Source organism: Chelonia mydas, chromosome 10 (assembly GCF_015237465.2).
Source record: "Chelonia mydas isolate rCheMyd1 chromosome 10, rCheMyd1.pri.v2, whole genome shotgun sequence".
Classification (NCBI taxonomy): Eukaryota; Metazoa; Chordata; order Testudines; family Cheloniidae; genus Chelonia; species Chelonia mydas.
This window is the reverse complement of record NC_051250.2, coordinates 75,018,569-75,036,680: the sequence shown is the minus strand read 5'-3', so window position 1 is coordinate 75,036,680 and position 18,112 is coordinate 75,018,569. Positions and strand designations below refer to the sequence as shown.

The window sequence follows — 18,112 nt, the reverse complement described above, 5'->3', positions numbered from 1 at the left end:
AAGGTATTACTACCCCATTTAGCAGACGCATAAATTGAGGCAGAAAGATTAGATCACTAACCCAAAGCAACAGATGAAGTTGGTGTTAGAGCTGGGATTAGATCTCAAGAGTTCCATGTCTTTTTAGTAACAGTTAACTTCTGTGCTCTTTCTACTAAATAACTGTCTCTGAATTAACAAACATGTATGGATCACTTCACCCACCACTTTCTGGACAAACTCAGCTGCTTCATAGTTCACAACAACATTACACAATATCTAAGGACAGTAGTAGCAATACTTATCAAGCAATGTTGTAACTATACATTCTGTGTGTGTCAAACATTAATACACAATATAAACAAATCTATGGATTCACAGAGATAAGACAGCAGTCAGACATGTTAAACTTTTGCAGGTTATTTGGTTCACTCAATAAGAATTGTTGTCTTGTGAATTTAAAAATCAATACAAATTGTGAAGAATAAGTTTCATCTGCCAACTTTATCGAAAATAAAGTGTTAATAGTGGAAAAGCTCAAAACCTTTCCCATAAAAATGTTATCTGTCTGCTATCCATCAACTTTTTTTCCCCTTCTGAACCAGTATGTGCCATGTGTCAATTAACAACTTATGATCTTGAGATTTCAAAATTGCTCTGGCTTTTCAATTGCTCAACTAGTGACTGACTAGAAAGATTCACAGGTAAAGAGGACTTATTAGCAGAATGGCTGTTTACTTCTCAGACTTGGCCTGAGCATGTGTTTCCTTAGCGAAGGCCAGGATGGTGGAAAGTAAAGTTTAAAACAGTGATACTCCTGTGGTTCAGGAGCCAAATTAGCACTCAACATTACTCAAAAGAGCCACAGTAGTATGAATTCATTGTTTCATTTACTATATATATATTATTCTAACACCAAAATTACTGACCATGTATTCTACAATTAGTTAAAACAACATAGTAAAAGCATTCTGAATGGTTAATAACTTAGATTGGTTAATAATTAAATCACACCATGTTTTAATATCACAGGCTACAAAGAGCCACAAGAGACATTAAAAGAGCCCCTTGCAACTCCCAAACCTCAGTTTGAGTATCACTGGTTTAGAAAATTGAGTTTTCTGTTAACTTCTTTATTCCATTTTCTTCTCTGGCAAAAACAGAACTTATATCTGAAACAATGCCTTTCAGGTAAGAACATCACTGCTTAAATGAGAGTGGTAGAGACAAAAAAAGGTACAGTAAGCAGCACACCCAAACCCTGTAACAATCTGAACATTGAATGCTGGCACTATGACTTGCCAGGTGGAAGATCCACACTGCCTTATGACTTATCAATTACAATCTGACAGACGCTGAGCCTTCAGCTAGTACTTGCATAAATTCAAATATGGTAAGAACAATTATATTCACTTGGTTTTTAGCATCACAGTAATCAAGCATGCTCCTTTAGCACCAAGAACTTTACTGCAAAATAAGTAGCAAGCTTTTAGAATTCCAGGATTCAGAGGATTATATGGCTTCAGTAACATGCTGTTCCATAGACTGTAGACATAATTACTGTTAGTTAAAATGGCTGTACTTAAGTGCTATGTCAAAGGTTCTAATCTCTGTCTGCAGTCTGCACATGAGTAATGCCTATTAACATTATTAATAAAGAACAACAATAGTTACAATAACTTTACACTTTTACATGATATTCTATCTGAAGGTATTAAAGGACTTTACAAATATTAAGCCTCAACACTCCTGCAACATAGGTATTATTTCTCCTTTACACAGATGAGAGAACTCAGGCATAGGGAGGTTAAGTTACTTGACCCAGATCACACAGTAAGCCAATAGCGAGCCGAGCACTGAACCCAGAAGTCCAGAGACCCCACTCTAATGGGAATTATGCATGTGCACTGGGAGGAGAAGAAATCTGAAGAGTTTATGGGCAAGTGTCTTCCTTTTAAAAAGCTGATGCACTATTATACCCTAAAGATGGAAAAGGCCAGTGTAGTTCACAGGTCTGAGTTGTAATGAGTAATTTAAAACATCTCCTGATGGTACTACCCATTGCAGTTATAATCCTTACCTGTAAGTTTCAACTTCAAGGCTGAGTCCCACTTTCACCTGCATTAGTTCATTGTAGTCCTTTAGGTAATCCATGATGGACACAGTCAGGAATTGCTTTTCGTCTTCTAGGGCGTCAATTACCCTCTAAACAGAAATACTTCCTATTAGTTTTGAAGAATTTGACTTTACACTTTCATACTTGTGCTTATAATAATTTTCCAGCTTTACTACAAACACCAAGATAAAAATCTTAAAAAGTATTAAAGCAACATGCACTAGCAGCTCAGCTTTACAGAAAAAAATAAATAAACCTACTCTCAGACTTCACTGGCATATGGTTCACGAGATACTATTACTGGAATAGATTATTCATGCTAGGATGTGTCAGTTACATCTGGCTAAATTGTTTTCAAATATTTAAACAAAATCCCATCTAGCTGCCCCCCCACCCTCCACACACACACACAGGTCACCATTTATGCAGGCAAGCAAAAAGCACCCTATTATAAATTTGGTATGTGGCACATTAAAAGCCAGATTCAACACTGGAATAAACACACACACCCCTTTCCATTTAAACACATCTGAAATGCTCGAATACAATGGTGAACGATGCAACATGACAACCTGAATAGAATCCGACTTGGTTGCAACTGTCTGTTAACCTTTCAGGAGACCACAGATGTGTGGACCCAAGTCATGAGTTTGAGATTCCAATGTCTGGGGATGTTTGGACCTATGGGTGATGGTTCCAGGTACAGTTCTGGCCTCTGGGAATAGGCCAGTGGTCACTCATTTTCATGTTGAGGAGTTTAACTGAGCAGCATTCTGAATGCTCACTGAGGATGAGCATAGGTCTTGGGGCTCAGGGTAGCTAGAGTCCCATCTTCCCATCGAGGGGTTCCAGACAGGGGGTCTGCACCTTGCGAGTGTACATGAGAGGCCAGACCAAGAGACAGTGCCTGGACACTGCCCAGACCTAGTGGGCTTGGAAGCATGTATGATCCAAAGGCTTGGGTCCAATCAGCAGTCTGGTGACCATCCACAAAGGGGGACTGTAGCAATTACAAAAGCATTAATTCCATCAGGAGCAGACAGCATATAGACAGGAAAGCAGACAAAAATCTCAGATATAGTCTCCCATTTACCAATCGTTAAAAGACAAGGGAGTAACTGCTGTGAAGTCTATCCTGCCCCCATCCACCAGGGTAGGGTGCATAAACTTGTTTGGCCAGGTTCAGGAGGCCTGGAACAGACAAGGGACTTTGAGGAGGATAAAAAGGGCAACACTTGAAGAGGCTCCATCCTCTGTCTGGGTGGATTTTTCAAATAACAGGCAATGTCCAGGATTTCTGCAGAACAGACATTGCCGCTCAGAAAGAGCCCAGATTGGTCTGCTTCCCGATTGGTCCCTCCCCTGCATCCGCAGCTGATTGGTCCATTCCCCCGCTGCAGGCAGTCACTCCAGCATCCCTAACTGTACTCCCCCTCCAGCTCACCCCCAAACTGCAGCGGTATCCTCTTTTGGGGAACCTGAAATATGGTAATCCAAAGGGGTGCACACTGTCTCCCAAGCTCTAGAAGTGGGGGTGTCTGGATAAGATGAGCTTACCTAAATTTTAGGTCAAACAGTAGAGTCTTTGTTGTATTAATACCCCTTTCCTCTTTTGAGGCTGCATTCCTTCTGTTCAAATTAAACAATACTTTGTTCTGAAAAGGCTGTTTAATCTCCCTGTATTCACATATTGGTCACAGCTCCCAAAGGGAAGAATTTCAGGGCTCGAATCCCATCAGGCCTGCTGCAGAATCATGGTTGATATGCAAGGGACTCTAGCCTCATGCCAAGGTCTAAGAGTGGGAGAATTGCAAGCTTCCACCCCAGGGAGAGGAGGACTAGAGGCCTAAAGCCACAGAGAGGATCCCTTTAGACCAACTCACAGAGGGGGTCAGAGGAACAGCTAGCCATGAACTGTACCAAAAGCAAATAGCCAAGGACATCATTACATGTTCTGGAGAAAAACAGATCTTCTGTCACTGGAATTCCTTGACGGAATTACATCCTTCCCTATCAGTTATGACGATTATAATGCATGGCCACCTGAGACTGCAGAGCATGACAGCTGGAACATTTGCGTGTTAAACTGAGGGCTACTCTGCACTAGAACTGCTGCAGCTGCACCATTGTAGCATGTCTGGTGAAGACGCTCTGTGCTGACGGGAGAGAGCTCATAACACATCCACCTCCACGAGAGGCAGTAGCTCTCCCACTGACATAGCCCTGTCCACACCAATGTCAGTGTAATTTACGTCGCAAAGGGACGTGGATTATTCACGCCTTTGAGCTACATAAATTATACTGAAGTAAGCTCTAGTGTAGACCAAGCCTTAAGGAAGGGTAATTATTACATTAGTCCCAAAAAATAATCCTTAAATTGCCTTATGTTTTCTTGGCCTTTATACATGCTGAGCTAACTTGGTTCACTCTAACAATCTCAAAGGTCTTTCCTGGTATTGCTGGTAAAGTAGCAGCACCCATGTCTTGGAAGGTCACCGCTCTGTTATGTAAAGAGAAGAGGAAAAGTCACTGGACTCCACTCAAGCACTGAAGGCGACTAATTCTCACACCCTTAAGGTGGTTCCTTCTAGTCAGGGATGAGAAACGTTAGCAGGGCAGTGGGAGAAAGACTGCACTCGTGCTGCCCAAACTGTACTTGTTCTGCGAATAAAGAAAGGACTTCAGTCTCCAGCACTCTTGGTCTGGCATCTTTTACAAACTCCACGGCCACTTAGCAGCTTAATGGGAGAAAAAGAAAAAGAGGACACCCAGCCCTCGGCTGGCTGGAAATTGGTACAGGAATTCAGTGTGACAGATTTGTGTTAAATGTTAATTCAACAAGAGGCTGTTTTCCTCTCCTTTGGAGCTCACAGCACCATGGAACAGATACAGGAGGCAGTCCTAAGCCTAGTGAAGTTGGTGGCAAATGTCCAGTTGGCTTCAGCGGAGCAGGATGAAAGCCAGGGTCTTTTCTGCATTCTAAAAATATAGGGCCCTCTCCTGCTATCGCACTGTATGTGAATCTGCCATTGAAGTCAATGGGATTTTCCCCATAAATATCGTCACAGCATGCTATTAGGGCCACAGAAACCTGAGAGTCCTTCTGAGCCATCCATTGGCCCACCAGGCCCAATGCAGGATTTGTGCTAGTGCTTGGCCAGTCCAGTTAGGTAATAAAATTTATTTGCAGAATAGTCTATCAGCACTGAAAGCTTTACGGAGGATAGGGAGCCCTGGAGGAGACAAGGATGGCCACACAGAAAGAGTGGATAATATATGGAAAATATTAATAAATCCCCTTGCTACAACAGCTGTAGAGGAAATGCCTACCATAATCACTCATATTAAAAAAAAAAGCATATATCTGTGAGTGACATCACTTTTAAATAAACAAGCAGCCAATAACTGGTTTTTAGACATGACTTCAAAAGCTTAACTAAGTATCTTCTCTCCTGTACAAGAAATTATGTCAGGATAAATTGAGCAAGAGTAGAAAACCTAAAATGCTTGCTTTCCCCCATTTTATATTTTTTCATGACAAATATGAATGAGAGATCACCTTTTCCCCACGTCCTGCCTTGAAAAAACCAGGTTGAGTTTGCATAGTTTGCATAAAAATCTTCTTTAATTGTTAACTGGGAAGTTTAACATGACACAGATGGCGGAGCGTAGATTCCCCACACTGGCACTGAAAGGGTTAACTGAAGCTGGAGAGCTCAATTAGAGCACCTGGTGGCAACTACAGGGTGGGGCAGCCCCATTAAAGATGAAGCATGGATGGGAAGAAGCCCAGATAAGCCAGTGGGGAGAGTGTGAAAGAATTCTACACAGTCCCCTTCTCAGCAGTACAGTGGTGGATAGAAAGCAGGAAGAGACCTGCTGAGCCAAGGAAGGACTCGAGGGGAGTAGAGGGAAAAAGCCCAAGGAAAGAGTTGGCACTGGGTTCCTCCTCCTGAGCAGAGAACTCCAGCAACTGGCCAGGAGATGCCAGTGGGGTGGACACTAGTGGTGGTCCGTGATAAATGGCAGGATCTGGACCTCTGGGGAGAAAGCCCAAGGAGATGTTGAACTGAGAAGCAGAGCAGAGGGGAAAGCTAAGAAGGATTAAAGTTCAATTGTGAGGAGGGCAAAAATGGTTTGTTTACATTTTCATCTGGGATTTGTTAGGGGACACCGGGGGGAGCCCTGCAAGCCCCTGCCCTGAAAGAAGGATGAACGTTGAGACATGGTGCAGCCTGGGAAGACAGGTTGTGAAGGCTGATAAGAATACAGGTATACATTGGGCCCAGGAACAGGCTGTGGCAAATGCCTGCTGAGGGAAGAAAAAGCCCAGAGAGTTAGCAGGGAGCAGGTCTGAATAGACAGTGCTTGCCTGCTCACTACCGTGTCCCTGAGCTGGAACCCAGAGGAGAGGAAGGGCCAGGGGAAGGTGGCATGAAGCCCCTGATATAAGGGGTAAGGACTCCTTAAAGTCCTGAGATGACAGAGTTTAAGGACCACGGGACCCAAAGCTGGGGGCTGAAGATCTGATGTAAGGACACTGGACTTCTATTTGTTGGACCCCCCTGGCACCTAGCGGTGCAGGGTTGGGGGCAGTAAATGGCCTGGATGGAGGGCTGAGCTATGAGAAAAGGCAGACCACTGCAGGGCCGGAGCCGCTTCGGCAGGGAAGCAAAGCCTACTACACCATGCCCAGCCATAAGGTGGCATGCCAGCGGTAAGTCCACCCTGCCACGGTATCACTGAGAGGCAATACACATGGACCCTTATGAGGCCACTTTTACAGATGCTTCGATATAATATAGGTGTATATGCAACTATGTCAGCTAATGCGTTTTCATTTTGGGGGCTAAAGCAGTTTGGGTTGCTTATCATAACTCATTTTAAGGTAACAGTAAGATATTGTTTAACACACCTCAAACTGGGCCGATTTTAATTTACAAAATAACATTTCATCCTAAGTACAACAGCACAGCTAGCAGCCACATGGTAATTTTGATTTTTCTATTAACTGGCATTTTTAACCTGTTTCTCTTCGGTGCTGCCAATCCTGTAAGATTTTTAAAGTTGACTCACTCTCCGGAATACCTGCAGTCACCTTTCCCCACTAATCCTCAGCAAAATATAAACATATATGGAGTAGGGTTTCAGCCCTCCAGGATTGTCCTGGAGTATCCATGAATTAAAGATTAATCTTTAATTAAAGATGGCATTTGATGACACCTCCAGGAATACATCCAACCAAATTTGCAACCCTAATATGGAGATGACACTGGTACAAAAATATCTTTTCTGGTTGAGTTACAGAAAAGCAGTAGCCATTCTTGAAACTGCAGGAGAAAAACTTTTGGTACTGAGCTGTAAATGATAAAAAGTGGGGAGGGGGGGGAGGATGACTCTTGGAATATGGTGCTGTTTTAATTTGACCCATTATTGTTAAGGATCAATCAGTTTTTCCATCATCAATTTCTAATGTCACCAGTTTATAACATGGCTCTAAAGATAATGTATTTTTAGGAATGAAGGAATTTATGACATTCAGGTGGAAGAAATATAAGGTTATATAATTTTTACTCCTATCAAAATAAAAACAAAACATTGAGCCACAGGAAACTCCTGATAAAAGCATTGTTATTCTCTACACTTTCACCTGGTTTTAGTTGCAGGACTATTATTAAAATCAGAGATTCACAGATAAAAACCTCCATACACTGCTTTGAAAAATATTTAAATGCATGTTTAAAAGGAGAATGACTTAAACTCTCAAAGACCAGAATATTTCAAGTTAAGTGTAAAAGCTCTGCTGTTTGCTGTGTTTTGTTTTGAATTGATCAGTCTCCATTCATAGCAACTTGCAAACAAGCTAGCAATTTAAAATCCAGACACAGAGCAACCGCTCTCTAGTCCCCTCACAATGTGCAATATCTCCATAATCTCCCATGCTAGACATGCCCTTACACACAATGTGATCATTAACAGGAGAGCTGCAGACAGACAAAGAGATCTAGCAGAGTGTTAATAAAAGGTCTGATGAAGAACAAAAGAAATGCTGCCCTGAGGAAATGGAGAGCAAAACTGTTTTCTGATCTGCATAGTGGATTGATGGACTGGATGATCTAATATGTCTTCTCCAACCCTAACCTTTGATATTTTGATTTCCCAGCATATGCTGATCTATCCATGCACATGGGGTGCTTTATAACTGGCATACTGCAGAACAGTGGCCAAAAGTACAATCTTGGCCAAAAGTACAGTGGCAATTTGCTATTGTAAAACACAATGGCATTTTAATGTCCACACAGAGCAGACACCTCTATTTAAGGCCTCATTCCATCCTCAGCTCCCCCCCCCCAAAAAAACCTGACCCCAGTCAATACCATGGTAACCAGTCTCTCTGCTATAGAAAAATGGAGGGCTCAGTTAACCATACTGGGGTCTGAATCCTCCCGGCTCAAGACCATGAGTAGAAAACTGTTCTAGCAAGAGGGGAGTGCAGGACATCACTGACTGTGGTGGGCAGGAAAATGGCAGGACTCACTTCACCTGTCCCAAGGGCCAACTTCCATCACCAGATACTTGGCATCAGTGCTTTAAAGTGCGCTCTGTCGCAGACCCACCAAAGAAAACTTTTACAACTCGAGCCTTCGGTTACTGAGGGGTACACATTTCAGCTCTGCCTAGGGAAAAGTACCTCTGTCTGGCTGCTTTCCACGCCAGGCCTTATTGGGATCCAGGAAGTGCTAAAGGATGCTAAAGGATCCTCCCCCAGCCTAAGAGGGGGGTCCACGGGACCTGGAAAACCAAATAATTATGGGGGACAACTAATGAACAACAGGGACAGGAGTGCGGTCAAAGGGTCGAACGAAGAGAACTGGACAGGGACACCGAGCAGAGAACCCGGACAGTGCCCACTGCTCCTCGAAGGCGTCAAGGGAGTCAGTGGACACTGCCCAGAGGAACTCTGCCTGGATACGTGAACGGACGGAGGATCAGAAATAGGCCCCACAGTCACAGGAGACTCCATCGGCCAACCTCCTCACCCTGGTTTTATAGATGGCCACTTTAGCCAGGGCCAGGAGGAGGCTGACCAGGAGGTCCCGTGACTTAGTGGGGCCACAGATGGGAAGTGCATAGATAAGGAGGCGAGGGGAAAAGAGCAACCAAAAGCTTAACAAAACATTTGTGAGGAGCCGGAATAGGGGCTGCAGCCTGGCGCACTCCAGGTATACGTGCACCACGGTTTCCCTCACGCCACAAAAGGGGCAGGTGTCCGGGATTGGGGTGAACCGCGCCAAGTACACGCCCGTGCTCACGGCCCCGTGAAGGAGCCACCAACTGATATCCCTGGCAGGCCTCGGGGCCAGGGTGGAATATAGGCCGGCCCACCGGCTTTCCACTCCAGGAGGTAGGCCGCACTCTCTCCCTTCCTAACAGGATCCTCACAGGAGGAGTGGGTGGAGAACTGCAGCTCCCACCCCCAGCCCTCCCTGGTACTCCAGGCCTTGAAGTGGGGAAAAGGATCCTCCTGCAGCTGCCCTCCCACCCCCCCTGGCTCCAACCAGGCCAAGGGGGGTGAAGAACCGCAGGAGCTTCAGGAAGAGCAGAGGGGAGGCTGGAGGGGACAGAATTGATGGTGGGAGTTGGGGGGGGGGGGGACGGAGCAGGTAGAAGTGAGTCACCCACATACACACATTCATGTTTTGACCATTTTAAGCACCGCCTGCCATGTGCTGGAAAGAGAGCTCTGTAGGCCTGTCCCCCGAACACTGCATCCCATGACCCTGCGGCTCACTTCACCCATTCCCAGGGCTTGCTTCGTTCCTCAGCGTGCTTATGGCGAGCTGGCAAGGGGACTCAGGTTAGGTGGCTGGGTTTGATCTCACCCAACACCGACTCCGCAGCTCAGTGTGCCTGTTCAGGGCAAAGTGGGAGCGGTACACCACTCACGAAGAGGATGTGTTAAGAGTCATCACCTCCCTGTTCACTATCACAGCTTCCCCAGCCAGAGGTCCTAACACTGCCCAAGGTTTTGGAAGGGAATCTGAGTTTGTCTCGTCCTGCCAGAAGTGGCCCCTCCGAGGCCTGCCCTTTAATGCAACAGGCTTCTCTCCTTGCTGGCTGCCTCCTCCCCCAACCGGAGGACAGCCACAGTCCCAGAAGAGGTGGTGCTAGGGAAAGGCAGAGTGTGACCAGGTGCCCAATAGGAGGGAGCCAAGGAGTTGGGTGCAAGCAGCTGGTGCATGAGAAATGGGGTAGGAGAGAGGGAGCCGGGGTAGTGCAAGCTAAGGCAGAGGGCAGGAAGGGTGTCAGGAGCAGGAGCACAGGTGAGGGATCAGAGGTAGGGAAGGATGTATGGGCAGGGAAGGGAGGCAGCTGGTGGAGCAGGGTTATAGTGTGGGCCAGCAAGCCATTGCACAGTGTGGAGACAGCAGGGGTGACTGAGAGCACAGTTCCTGTGGGCAGAAAAGGAAAGGGGGGCAGACAGAGGGAGTTGACAGAGTCAAGAGGAAAGACTGGGGGAAAGAAGGATCCTAGGAAGGGGTGCAAAAAGAGGACGAAGGGTTAGGACAGATGCAGAGGAGAGGAGACACCCCCAGAGGGAATCCAGAGGAAAGCAGGGTCAGATTTCCAATTAGACATGTGCCTAGGGGCACCAGCATTCTAGGGGTGCCTTGCCTCTCTAAAACTGGGTGCAAGGTGAAGGTCAGCGGGGGGGGGGGGGGCCTGAAGATGCTGTGCCTAGGGCAGCGTAAAGTGTAAATCCCGCCATAGGCAAAAGGCACAAAATTTGGGACCCAAGGAAGGGAGGAGCTCAGGGTATGGGGGGGGGGACTCTCGGAAAGGGGGGATAGTGGGGAAGAGAGGGGGCACGGGGAGGCAGGGAAGGATGCTCTAGGAAAGGTGGGATAGTTGTGGGGGAGGAAGGGAGAGTGGTCCCCAGAGGCGGTGGGGAAAGAGACTCTGGGACAGGGGAGAGGGCCCCCAGAGGGTGTGGGGAAGAGGCAGGAAGTGGGAAGAGAAGCCGAGACACGCGTAGATCCCAGAGAAGAGAACAAACCTTCGGGGGAGTCAGACGCGGAGGCGAGGGGAGAAATCCACCTAATTTGCCTCCCGCGGCAGCGGAGGACCCAGCGCAGCACCCGCCACGCCCAGGCGGAGCTCCGCGCTGGGACACGCACCGGCGGGGGCGGCCCCGACCTCCGGCAGGGCTCGTTTCAGCCGGAGTCGCGGTTTGCAGCGCGCCCGCCCCGGAGCCCTGCTCGGCCGTGTCCCCCCCGGTGCGCGGGGCCGGGCCAGAGCCCAGCGGGGCGCCCCGTCCCGCTTCCTCCCCCACGCCGCGCCTGGGCAGCCCTCACCCACCTGGTACTCGTCCGCCTCGGCGCCGTGCAGCTCCTGCAGCGCCAGCAGCTCGTCCTCCAGCCGCCGGCCCAGGCCGCCCAGCTGCTGGCCCTGGCGCTGCAGCTCCTCCAGCTGCAGGCGGCACCGCGCGCCCTCGGCCCGCAGCTGCTCCAGGCTCTCCCGGCCCAGCCGCGCCTCCCGCTCCTGCAGCGCGCGGAGCTGGCCCTGGTAGCGGAGCAGGCTCTCCCGGCAGGCCTGGCCCAGCACCAGCTCGTAGGTCTCCTCCAGCTGCTCCAGGCTGAGCCCGGCCGCCGGCGGCGGCAGCGCGGCCAGGTCCAGCCGCAGCGCCCGCACCTCGCCCGCCTCCCGCCGCCGCCGCTCCAGCAGCCGGCCGTGCTCGGCCCGCAGCCCCTGCAGCAGCTCCTCCAGGGCGGCGCACTCGCCCCACAGCCGCTCCAGCAGCTGCCGCTGCCCGGCCAGCTCGGGCGCCAGGCGGCGCCGCAGCTGCAGCACCTCGGCGCCCAGGAGCTCCAGCTGCCCCAGCTCCTGCCGCAGCCCGTCCCGCTCCAGCTCCGCTTCCCGCTTGGCCCGGCTCAGCTCGGCCACGCGCCCCCGCAGCTCGGCCACCTCCTGCTGGGGGCCCCGCAGCCCGGCCAGCTCCTGCTGCTGCAGCTCGGCCACCTCCTGGGCCAGCAGCCGGTTCTCCTGCTCCAGCTCCCGCACCCGGGACACGTAGAGCCGCAGCCGGGAGTTGAGCTCCCGCAGCTGGGTCTTCTCGTCCCACTCCTCCCCCCGGTAGCGCAGCATCGTGCCCGGCGTCGGGGGCTGCGCTCGCCCCTGCAGCGGTGTCACTGGGCTGCGGGCTGCGGGCGGCAGCTCATAGCTCCGGCTGTGCCCCCGCCCTAGGTCGGCGTCGGACTCACGGCTGGACAGCGGCGACTCCCACACGGGGCTGGGGCTGGCGTGGGCTCCGGGGCTGGGGAGCCAATCGCCGGCTCCTCTGAGCGGCAGCAAAACAACGCCCCCTGCCGGAGCCGCCCGGCCCAGTCCAGCTTGGAGAGAAGTGTTGTTCCCCACCGTTCCCAGTTTTGGTTTGTTTTTAAAGCTGGGTAAAGTGGGGTTAAGAGCTGATCGGGCAAAACCCTGATCCCTTTGGGAAGGGTCCCAAAATACAGTGGGGCAGCTAAGAAATGAATACATTGGAATCCAAGTGCAAGGCTCCTGGTAGGACACCAAGCCCTCCCCATCCCTAGCTGTTGTGAAAAACTTTCTTCTGCTTCTCCATAGGCCTCTAATTCTGTCCTTCCATTGGATATTTGGTTAGTTTGTGATCAGCTACTGTCCCTGCATCCGGACTAGGTTTAATTTATTTAAATAATAAAAATTAATAATAATAACTGGCTCTCAAAATGATTTTTGTAAGTTTTGAAAGTGTGGAAATACACAGCTAAGGGAACCCAAATGACTTTCCCTGTATCCTTAATTAACCTCGAACCATTGTTTCTACTGGGCCTGGTTCTCCTCTACCTGCTGCAGCACTTTGCACAGGTGTATGGACTTGGTCCAGTGTTTGCTGAAATCAGTAGGAGTCCTTTCATTGACATGAACATACATTGGATCAGGCTCCAAATTGACCGGAATTGTATGTATCTTCTGGAATGGGGAGAGGTGACAGATGTGAGACCTGGGGGTTCAAAGGACTATATTAAACAATGTGCCAGACACGAATGGAATTTTGGACCAAAAATTGTTAAATGGTTTTCCTGAGGAATATCTAGGGTGGCGTATGCAAATAAAAAATCGAACCTTTTGAAACTATGCTCTGCCATTGTCAGCTGATCACCTGTTACATGAGACCAAGATCAAACGCCCAAGATGTATAAAGGAAAGACTGAACTTCTGGTTCTGGTTCTGAATCTGAGACAATATTGATACTGGGGAAACCCAGTTGTGGGTTTTGGAGGGTCTGATAGCTACCAGAGCCTGAGGTTGGAATTGTATGTAAGTTCTTTTATTATTTTTAATATGTTTTCTTTGTAATGCTTTCACCTTAAGAATAAATGTGCTTGGTTATGGAGAGCTGTGTAGTAATTTATAACTGCAGGTAATTATGCTGTTCAGAACCTCTGGAGAGAAAGCATAGCACAGACACTGACCTGTCTGGGAAGTCTGGCTTGCCGGGAATATCACAGTGTGGGCAGGAAACTGCAGCCTGGAAAAACCCTGGTCAGGAGGTAGGGAGATGTGATGGCTGAGGAGCTGTGAGCCTAGAGTAGGTGCCCTTGCACAGAGCAGGAATACAGGTGCAGTTGCCCTGAACTATGACAGACCATACACAGCCACCAGAAAAAGACAAGCTAGCAAGAACTGACTGCATTTCAGACAATGCCTCAGAAGCATGGGGACAGGAAGCACACAGCCAGGATCAGATTAGAGTTTTGTGGGGCCCCTGGACCAGAGCAAGTGGGGGCCCCTCCCCACCCCTTCTTCCTGCAGTCCCCTTGCTCTCCCCACCACCACACTCCTGCTGGGGAAATGGGGTCGGGGTGCAGGACCTTGCCCCGCTCTCCTGCCGGGGAGTGAGTCAGAGTGCAGGGGCTTGCCCTGCTCTGCCCACCCAACGCTCCAGCTGGGGAGCAGGGTCAGTGCACAGGGGCATCCCAATAGGCCAAGGGCCCTACGCATGGCCCCATTGGCCCAGTGGCTAATTTGCCACTGCACACAGCCCTATACCCTCTTCCAGGATGGCAGAGATACTTCTCTGTTGCCCACCCCGGCAGCCTGAAGAGCTGAGTCAGCAACACATCTCCTCCACATCTCCCACCAACAAGCAGGGCCAAATCTTGCCCACTTACTTAGTCCTCACTCAGTCCTTAGTTCTCGCTAAATACATTTTTGCCTGAGTAAACACTAAATAAAATCAGAGAGTAAGGATGTCAGGATTTGGCCCTGACCAAAATAGGTCAACAAATTCAGGCTTTGCAGATTTGCTTTGTCAGAAGTAAAAATGAAGTTGAAATGTACTAATCATAGAAATGCAGGGCTGGCAAGGACCTCAAGAAGCCATCAAGTCCAAGCCTCTGTGCTGTGACAAGACCAAGTAAACCTAGCTACTTAATAGTAGCTGCTTCTTCATGGCCTTTTGTCTAAAAATCTAGTACCAGTTTAATATCTGCTACACCTCTATCAGGAAAACCATCCTTCATTAACAAGGGGATGGATTTCAGTGGTCTAACAGGATTTTCCCATCTCTTATTTCTATTATGCCAATTACCTGAGACATTTAATACAAACCATAGCAAATATACTGCAGGGAGCAATCCTGGCCAGGAAGAGGGGACCTGGAGAGGTGAGCTTTCTGGATTGTACTTTAATGATGATGTGAGATGCAATGCCAGTAGTTTCTTGGTATCTTTTCTTATTGACAGTATTTGAAATGATTTGCTCTATCTATATTAATACTTTATTATTATTTTATTAATATTATTATACTGCAGGAAATTAGGTACCTAGCTTTTTGTCTCTCTTGACCCCACACCACAGAACTATTTGTTCCCTGGCTCTGAATGTTAAGTAACTTTCCATACCTAGTGAATATATTTTTCCACCTCTCCTCTTTAGATTTTTCTATACTTTGTATGGTCATTTGCTAAAGAGATTATGACATGCTCCTTGGTCTGTAGCTGCAAGACTTTTCTGGTGACTTCTTCCCTTCTAGGAATTTTGCAAATAAATCAGTCTATAACTACCAGGCAGTAAAATGGGGGTAGAACACTTTTAAATGACCAAAGGTTCATTTCAAAGGCAATAACTGAAATGCAGTAGTGTCAGCCCTGGGCTGGTTTCAAAGCTAGTGACCTCAAAAAGGTCTGTATCCCCAGAGCCAGTCCCGATACTTAAGTATCTGAATTGCAAAACAACAACAATACAATAGCATAAACCACCAGACACAATCAGAATTGCACTCGCTAGTGGCTGTAGTGAAATAATTTAAGGACAGAAAAAGTCTCATCTCCCTCTAGCAGTGACTGGACACAACCATAAATTGCAAATGAAGGCTACCCATATCTTGATGATGTCCCAGTTATTCCCCTTCCTTTTGGGGATAAAGTCTTTAGCAACTTTTTTATGGAATAAGAATAAACCCTCTGCTGGAGAGTCTTTGGTGCAGCCAGACCTTTGTGCTAGTTCCTGACATTTAACATGGCTGCAGAGGCACATGCAGAGTCTGCCAACAAAGAAGGTGAAGAGGCTGATCTTAAGCACAAGTGAGACAAGCAGCTGCTTGGAGTCTCACCCTTTCCAAAGCGGTGCCACACACTTAGAAATCCATGGCTCAGTCTGCTTCTGGGGCCCAATCCTGCCTCCACTGAAGTCAGTTGTAAAATTAAATGAAATCAATGACAGCCGGTCCAGCAGCAATATGAGGGGGGGGGACTCACAACCCCATCCACAGTCTGCCACTTCAGTAAGAAGCAACTCCTGTATGTCCCTGTCAGCCCCTTCTGTAATAGGGAAGGCCATGTGCTTTTTGAGTCTCAGTTGTAGTTTCCCTGCAGTGGGTCCCACAAACTGTAATATCACAAATCCCTGCTAAATCTTAGTTCTGTTTCAGCATCGATCATTCTTATTACCGCATCTGTTGCATTTAAATGAAATGGATACACCTGTAATACTGGGAAAATGTTTGGATCCTGGCAGTTTTAACATAACTAGACAGAAAAAGCACGGCTTACTGTAATAATGTAGATATTCAATTTTATTGGGGGGGGAGGGGGTTGTCCTTCTGCAATTCCTTCTCAAAGGTGCCAGTCCTAAAACGAGATCTACACAGTCACAACCCAACCCAGACCATGGGGTCTCATGTGGGCACAAGGGTCCACTTGCCTGGAGCAGGTTGCAGGACTGGCGCCTGCATATTTAGCTCTTCACCCTGGGGCTGTGGCGGCCCTATCCCATTTGCATACCAGCTAAAACAAAGCACATCTCAATGACAATTATTTGAATAAATATCAGATGCTTAATCAAGCCCTTACTGTCCAGTCAGTGCTGCTGAGCACCAGGCGATTGTACGAAATGATCAGCTTCCTTTTCCTTCATCTTGGGGAAACGCAACACAGACAGTTTGTCAATCACCAAGTCAGATGAAGGGTGCATTTCTTTCTGGTTTTTAAACCACCCCCCCCCTTTTTTTTTTTTTTTAAATTAGAGATTTTTACCTTCTATCTTCAAAAAAACCGCTACCCCCAGCCTCTCAAGCAGGAATATACCCTAGGGGTGAAATCCTGAGCCCATTGCAATCAGGGGGAGTTTTGAGCCAGGTTTTCCTCCTGTGTCTTTCACCCTGTGTCTTTCATCCTGCAATTACCAATCGCCCTCTGGTGTCAGTTTCTTTAGTGAGCAAGGGCAAGAAAACGAAGGCAGGAGAAAAGACAGAGTGGCTGGAGGGCTGTGAAGCGCAGAGGCACTAGCTCTCCCATAGCACACAGCCTCTCCTCCTTTCACTTCCTCCTCCTGTCCCTTTATAAAACTAACGGGAGGAAAGCAGCAAAACCCTTGCGGGATGTTTCCGCCCGGGGTCGAACCGGGGACCTTTCGCGTGTGAGGCGAACGTGATAACCACTACACTACGGAAACCCTCTCTCTAGCCGGCCCCGCCCGGCCCCTTTGTAGTGAGAGGAAGCCGGACTGTGGCCACTGGGAGCGGCGGCGGCGCAGGGACTCCGGCGCCCGGGGGAGGCTCAGCGGCCGCCCCTGATGGGCGCGGCCCGGACCCCGCTGCGCGCGCGGAGTGCGGGGGCGGGGCGCGTCTGAGAGGCCCGTGGGGGGAGCTCTATCGCCTCCCCCCGTGACGCCGGCTGGGCCTGCGGAGAGGAGCGCGGGGGAGGGGAACGGGGGGGGCCAGGGCGGAGGGGGAAGGGCGGCAGGGGGCATGGAGGGGAGTGGGGGGGGCATGGCAGAGGGGGCATGGAGGGGGTATGGGGGGCATGGAGGGGGGTGTGGGGGCCAGGGCGAAGGGGGAAGGGCAGCAGGGGGCATGGAGGGGGGTGTGGGGGGCATGGCAGAGGGCGCAGGGCCAGCAGGGGGCATGGGGGGGGCATGGCGGAGGGGGAAGGGCAGCAGGGGGCATGGAGGGGGTGTGGGGCGCAGGCAGAGCGGGAAGGGCAGCAGGGGGCATGGAGGGGGTGTGGGGGGCAGGCAGAGGGGGCCGGGCCAGCAGGGAGCCTGGAGGGGGGTGTGGGGCATGGCGGAGGGGAGCAGGGCAGCAGGGGGCATGGAGGGGGGTGTGGGGGCCAGGGCGAAGGGGGCAGGGCAGGGCAGCAGGGGGCATGGCAGAGGGGGCAGGGCAGCAGGGGGCATGGAGGGGGGTGTGGGGGCCAGGGTGGAGGGGGCAGGGCAGCAGGGGGCATGGAGGGGAGTGGGGGGGCATGGCAGAGGGGGCAGGGCCAGCAGGGGGCATGGAAGGGGGGGCATGGCAGAGGGGGCAGGGCCAGCAGGGGGCATGGAAGGGGGGGCATGGCAGAGGGGGAAGGGCAGCAGGGGGCATGGAGGGGGTGTGGGGGGCAGGCAGAGGGGGCCGGGCCAGCAAGGGGCCTGGAAGGGGCTGTGGGGGGCAGGGCAGCAGGGGGCATGGAGGGGGATGTGAGGGGGCATGGCAGAGGGGGCAGGGCAGCAGGG

General features: G+C 49.8%; 1 protein-coding gene and 1 non-coding gene across 2 annotated transcripts in view; both read right to left on the bottom strand.

The window, feature by feature from the left end:
* Positions 1-12,369, bottom strand: part of SYNM (synemin) — a 28,359-nt gene extending 15,990 nt beyond the window's left edge. Inside the window, exons 1-2 of the mRNA XM_037910240.2 lie at positions 11,456-12,369; positions 2,060-2,184 (exon numbers count right to left, since the gene is read on the bottom strand). Of these exons, the coding sequence (XP_037766168.1) occupies positions 2,060-2,184; positions 11,456-12,241 (911 nt within the window). The 5' untranslated portion in view covers positions 12,242-12,369. The remainder of the gene's footprint in view (positions 1-2,059; positions 2,185-11,455) is intronic.
* A 4,629-nt stretch (positions 12,370-16,998) lies between these two features.
* On the bottom strand, positions 16,999-17,071 carry TRNAV-CAC. Its single transcript has one exon. It is a non-coding gene; the product is annotated as a tRNA-Val (tRNA).
* Positions 17,072-18,112: the final 1,041 nt, after the last annotated feature.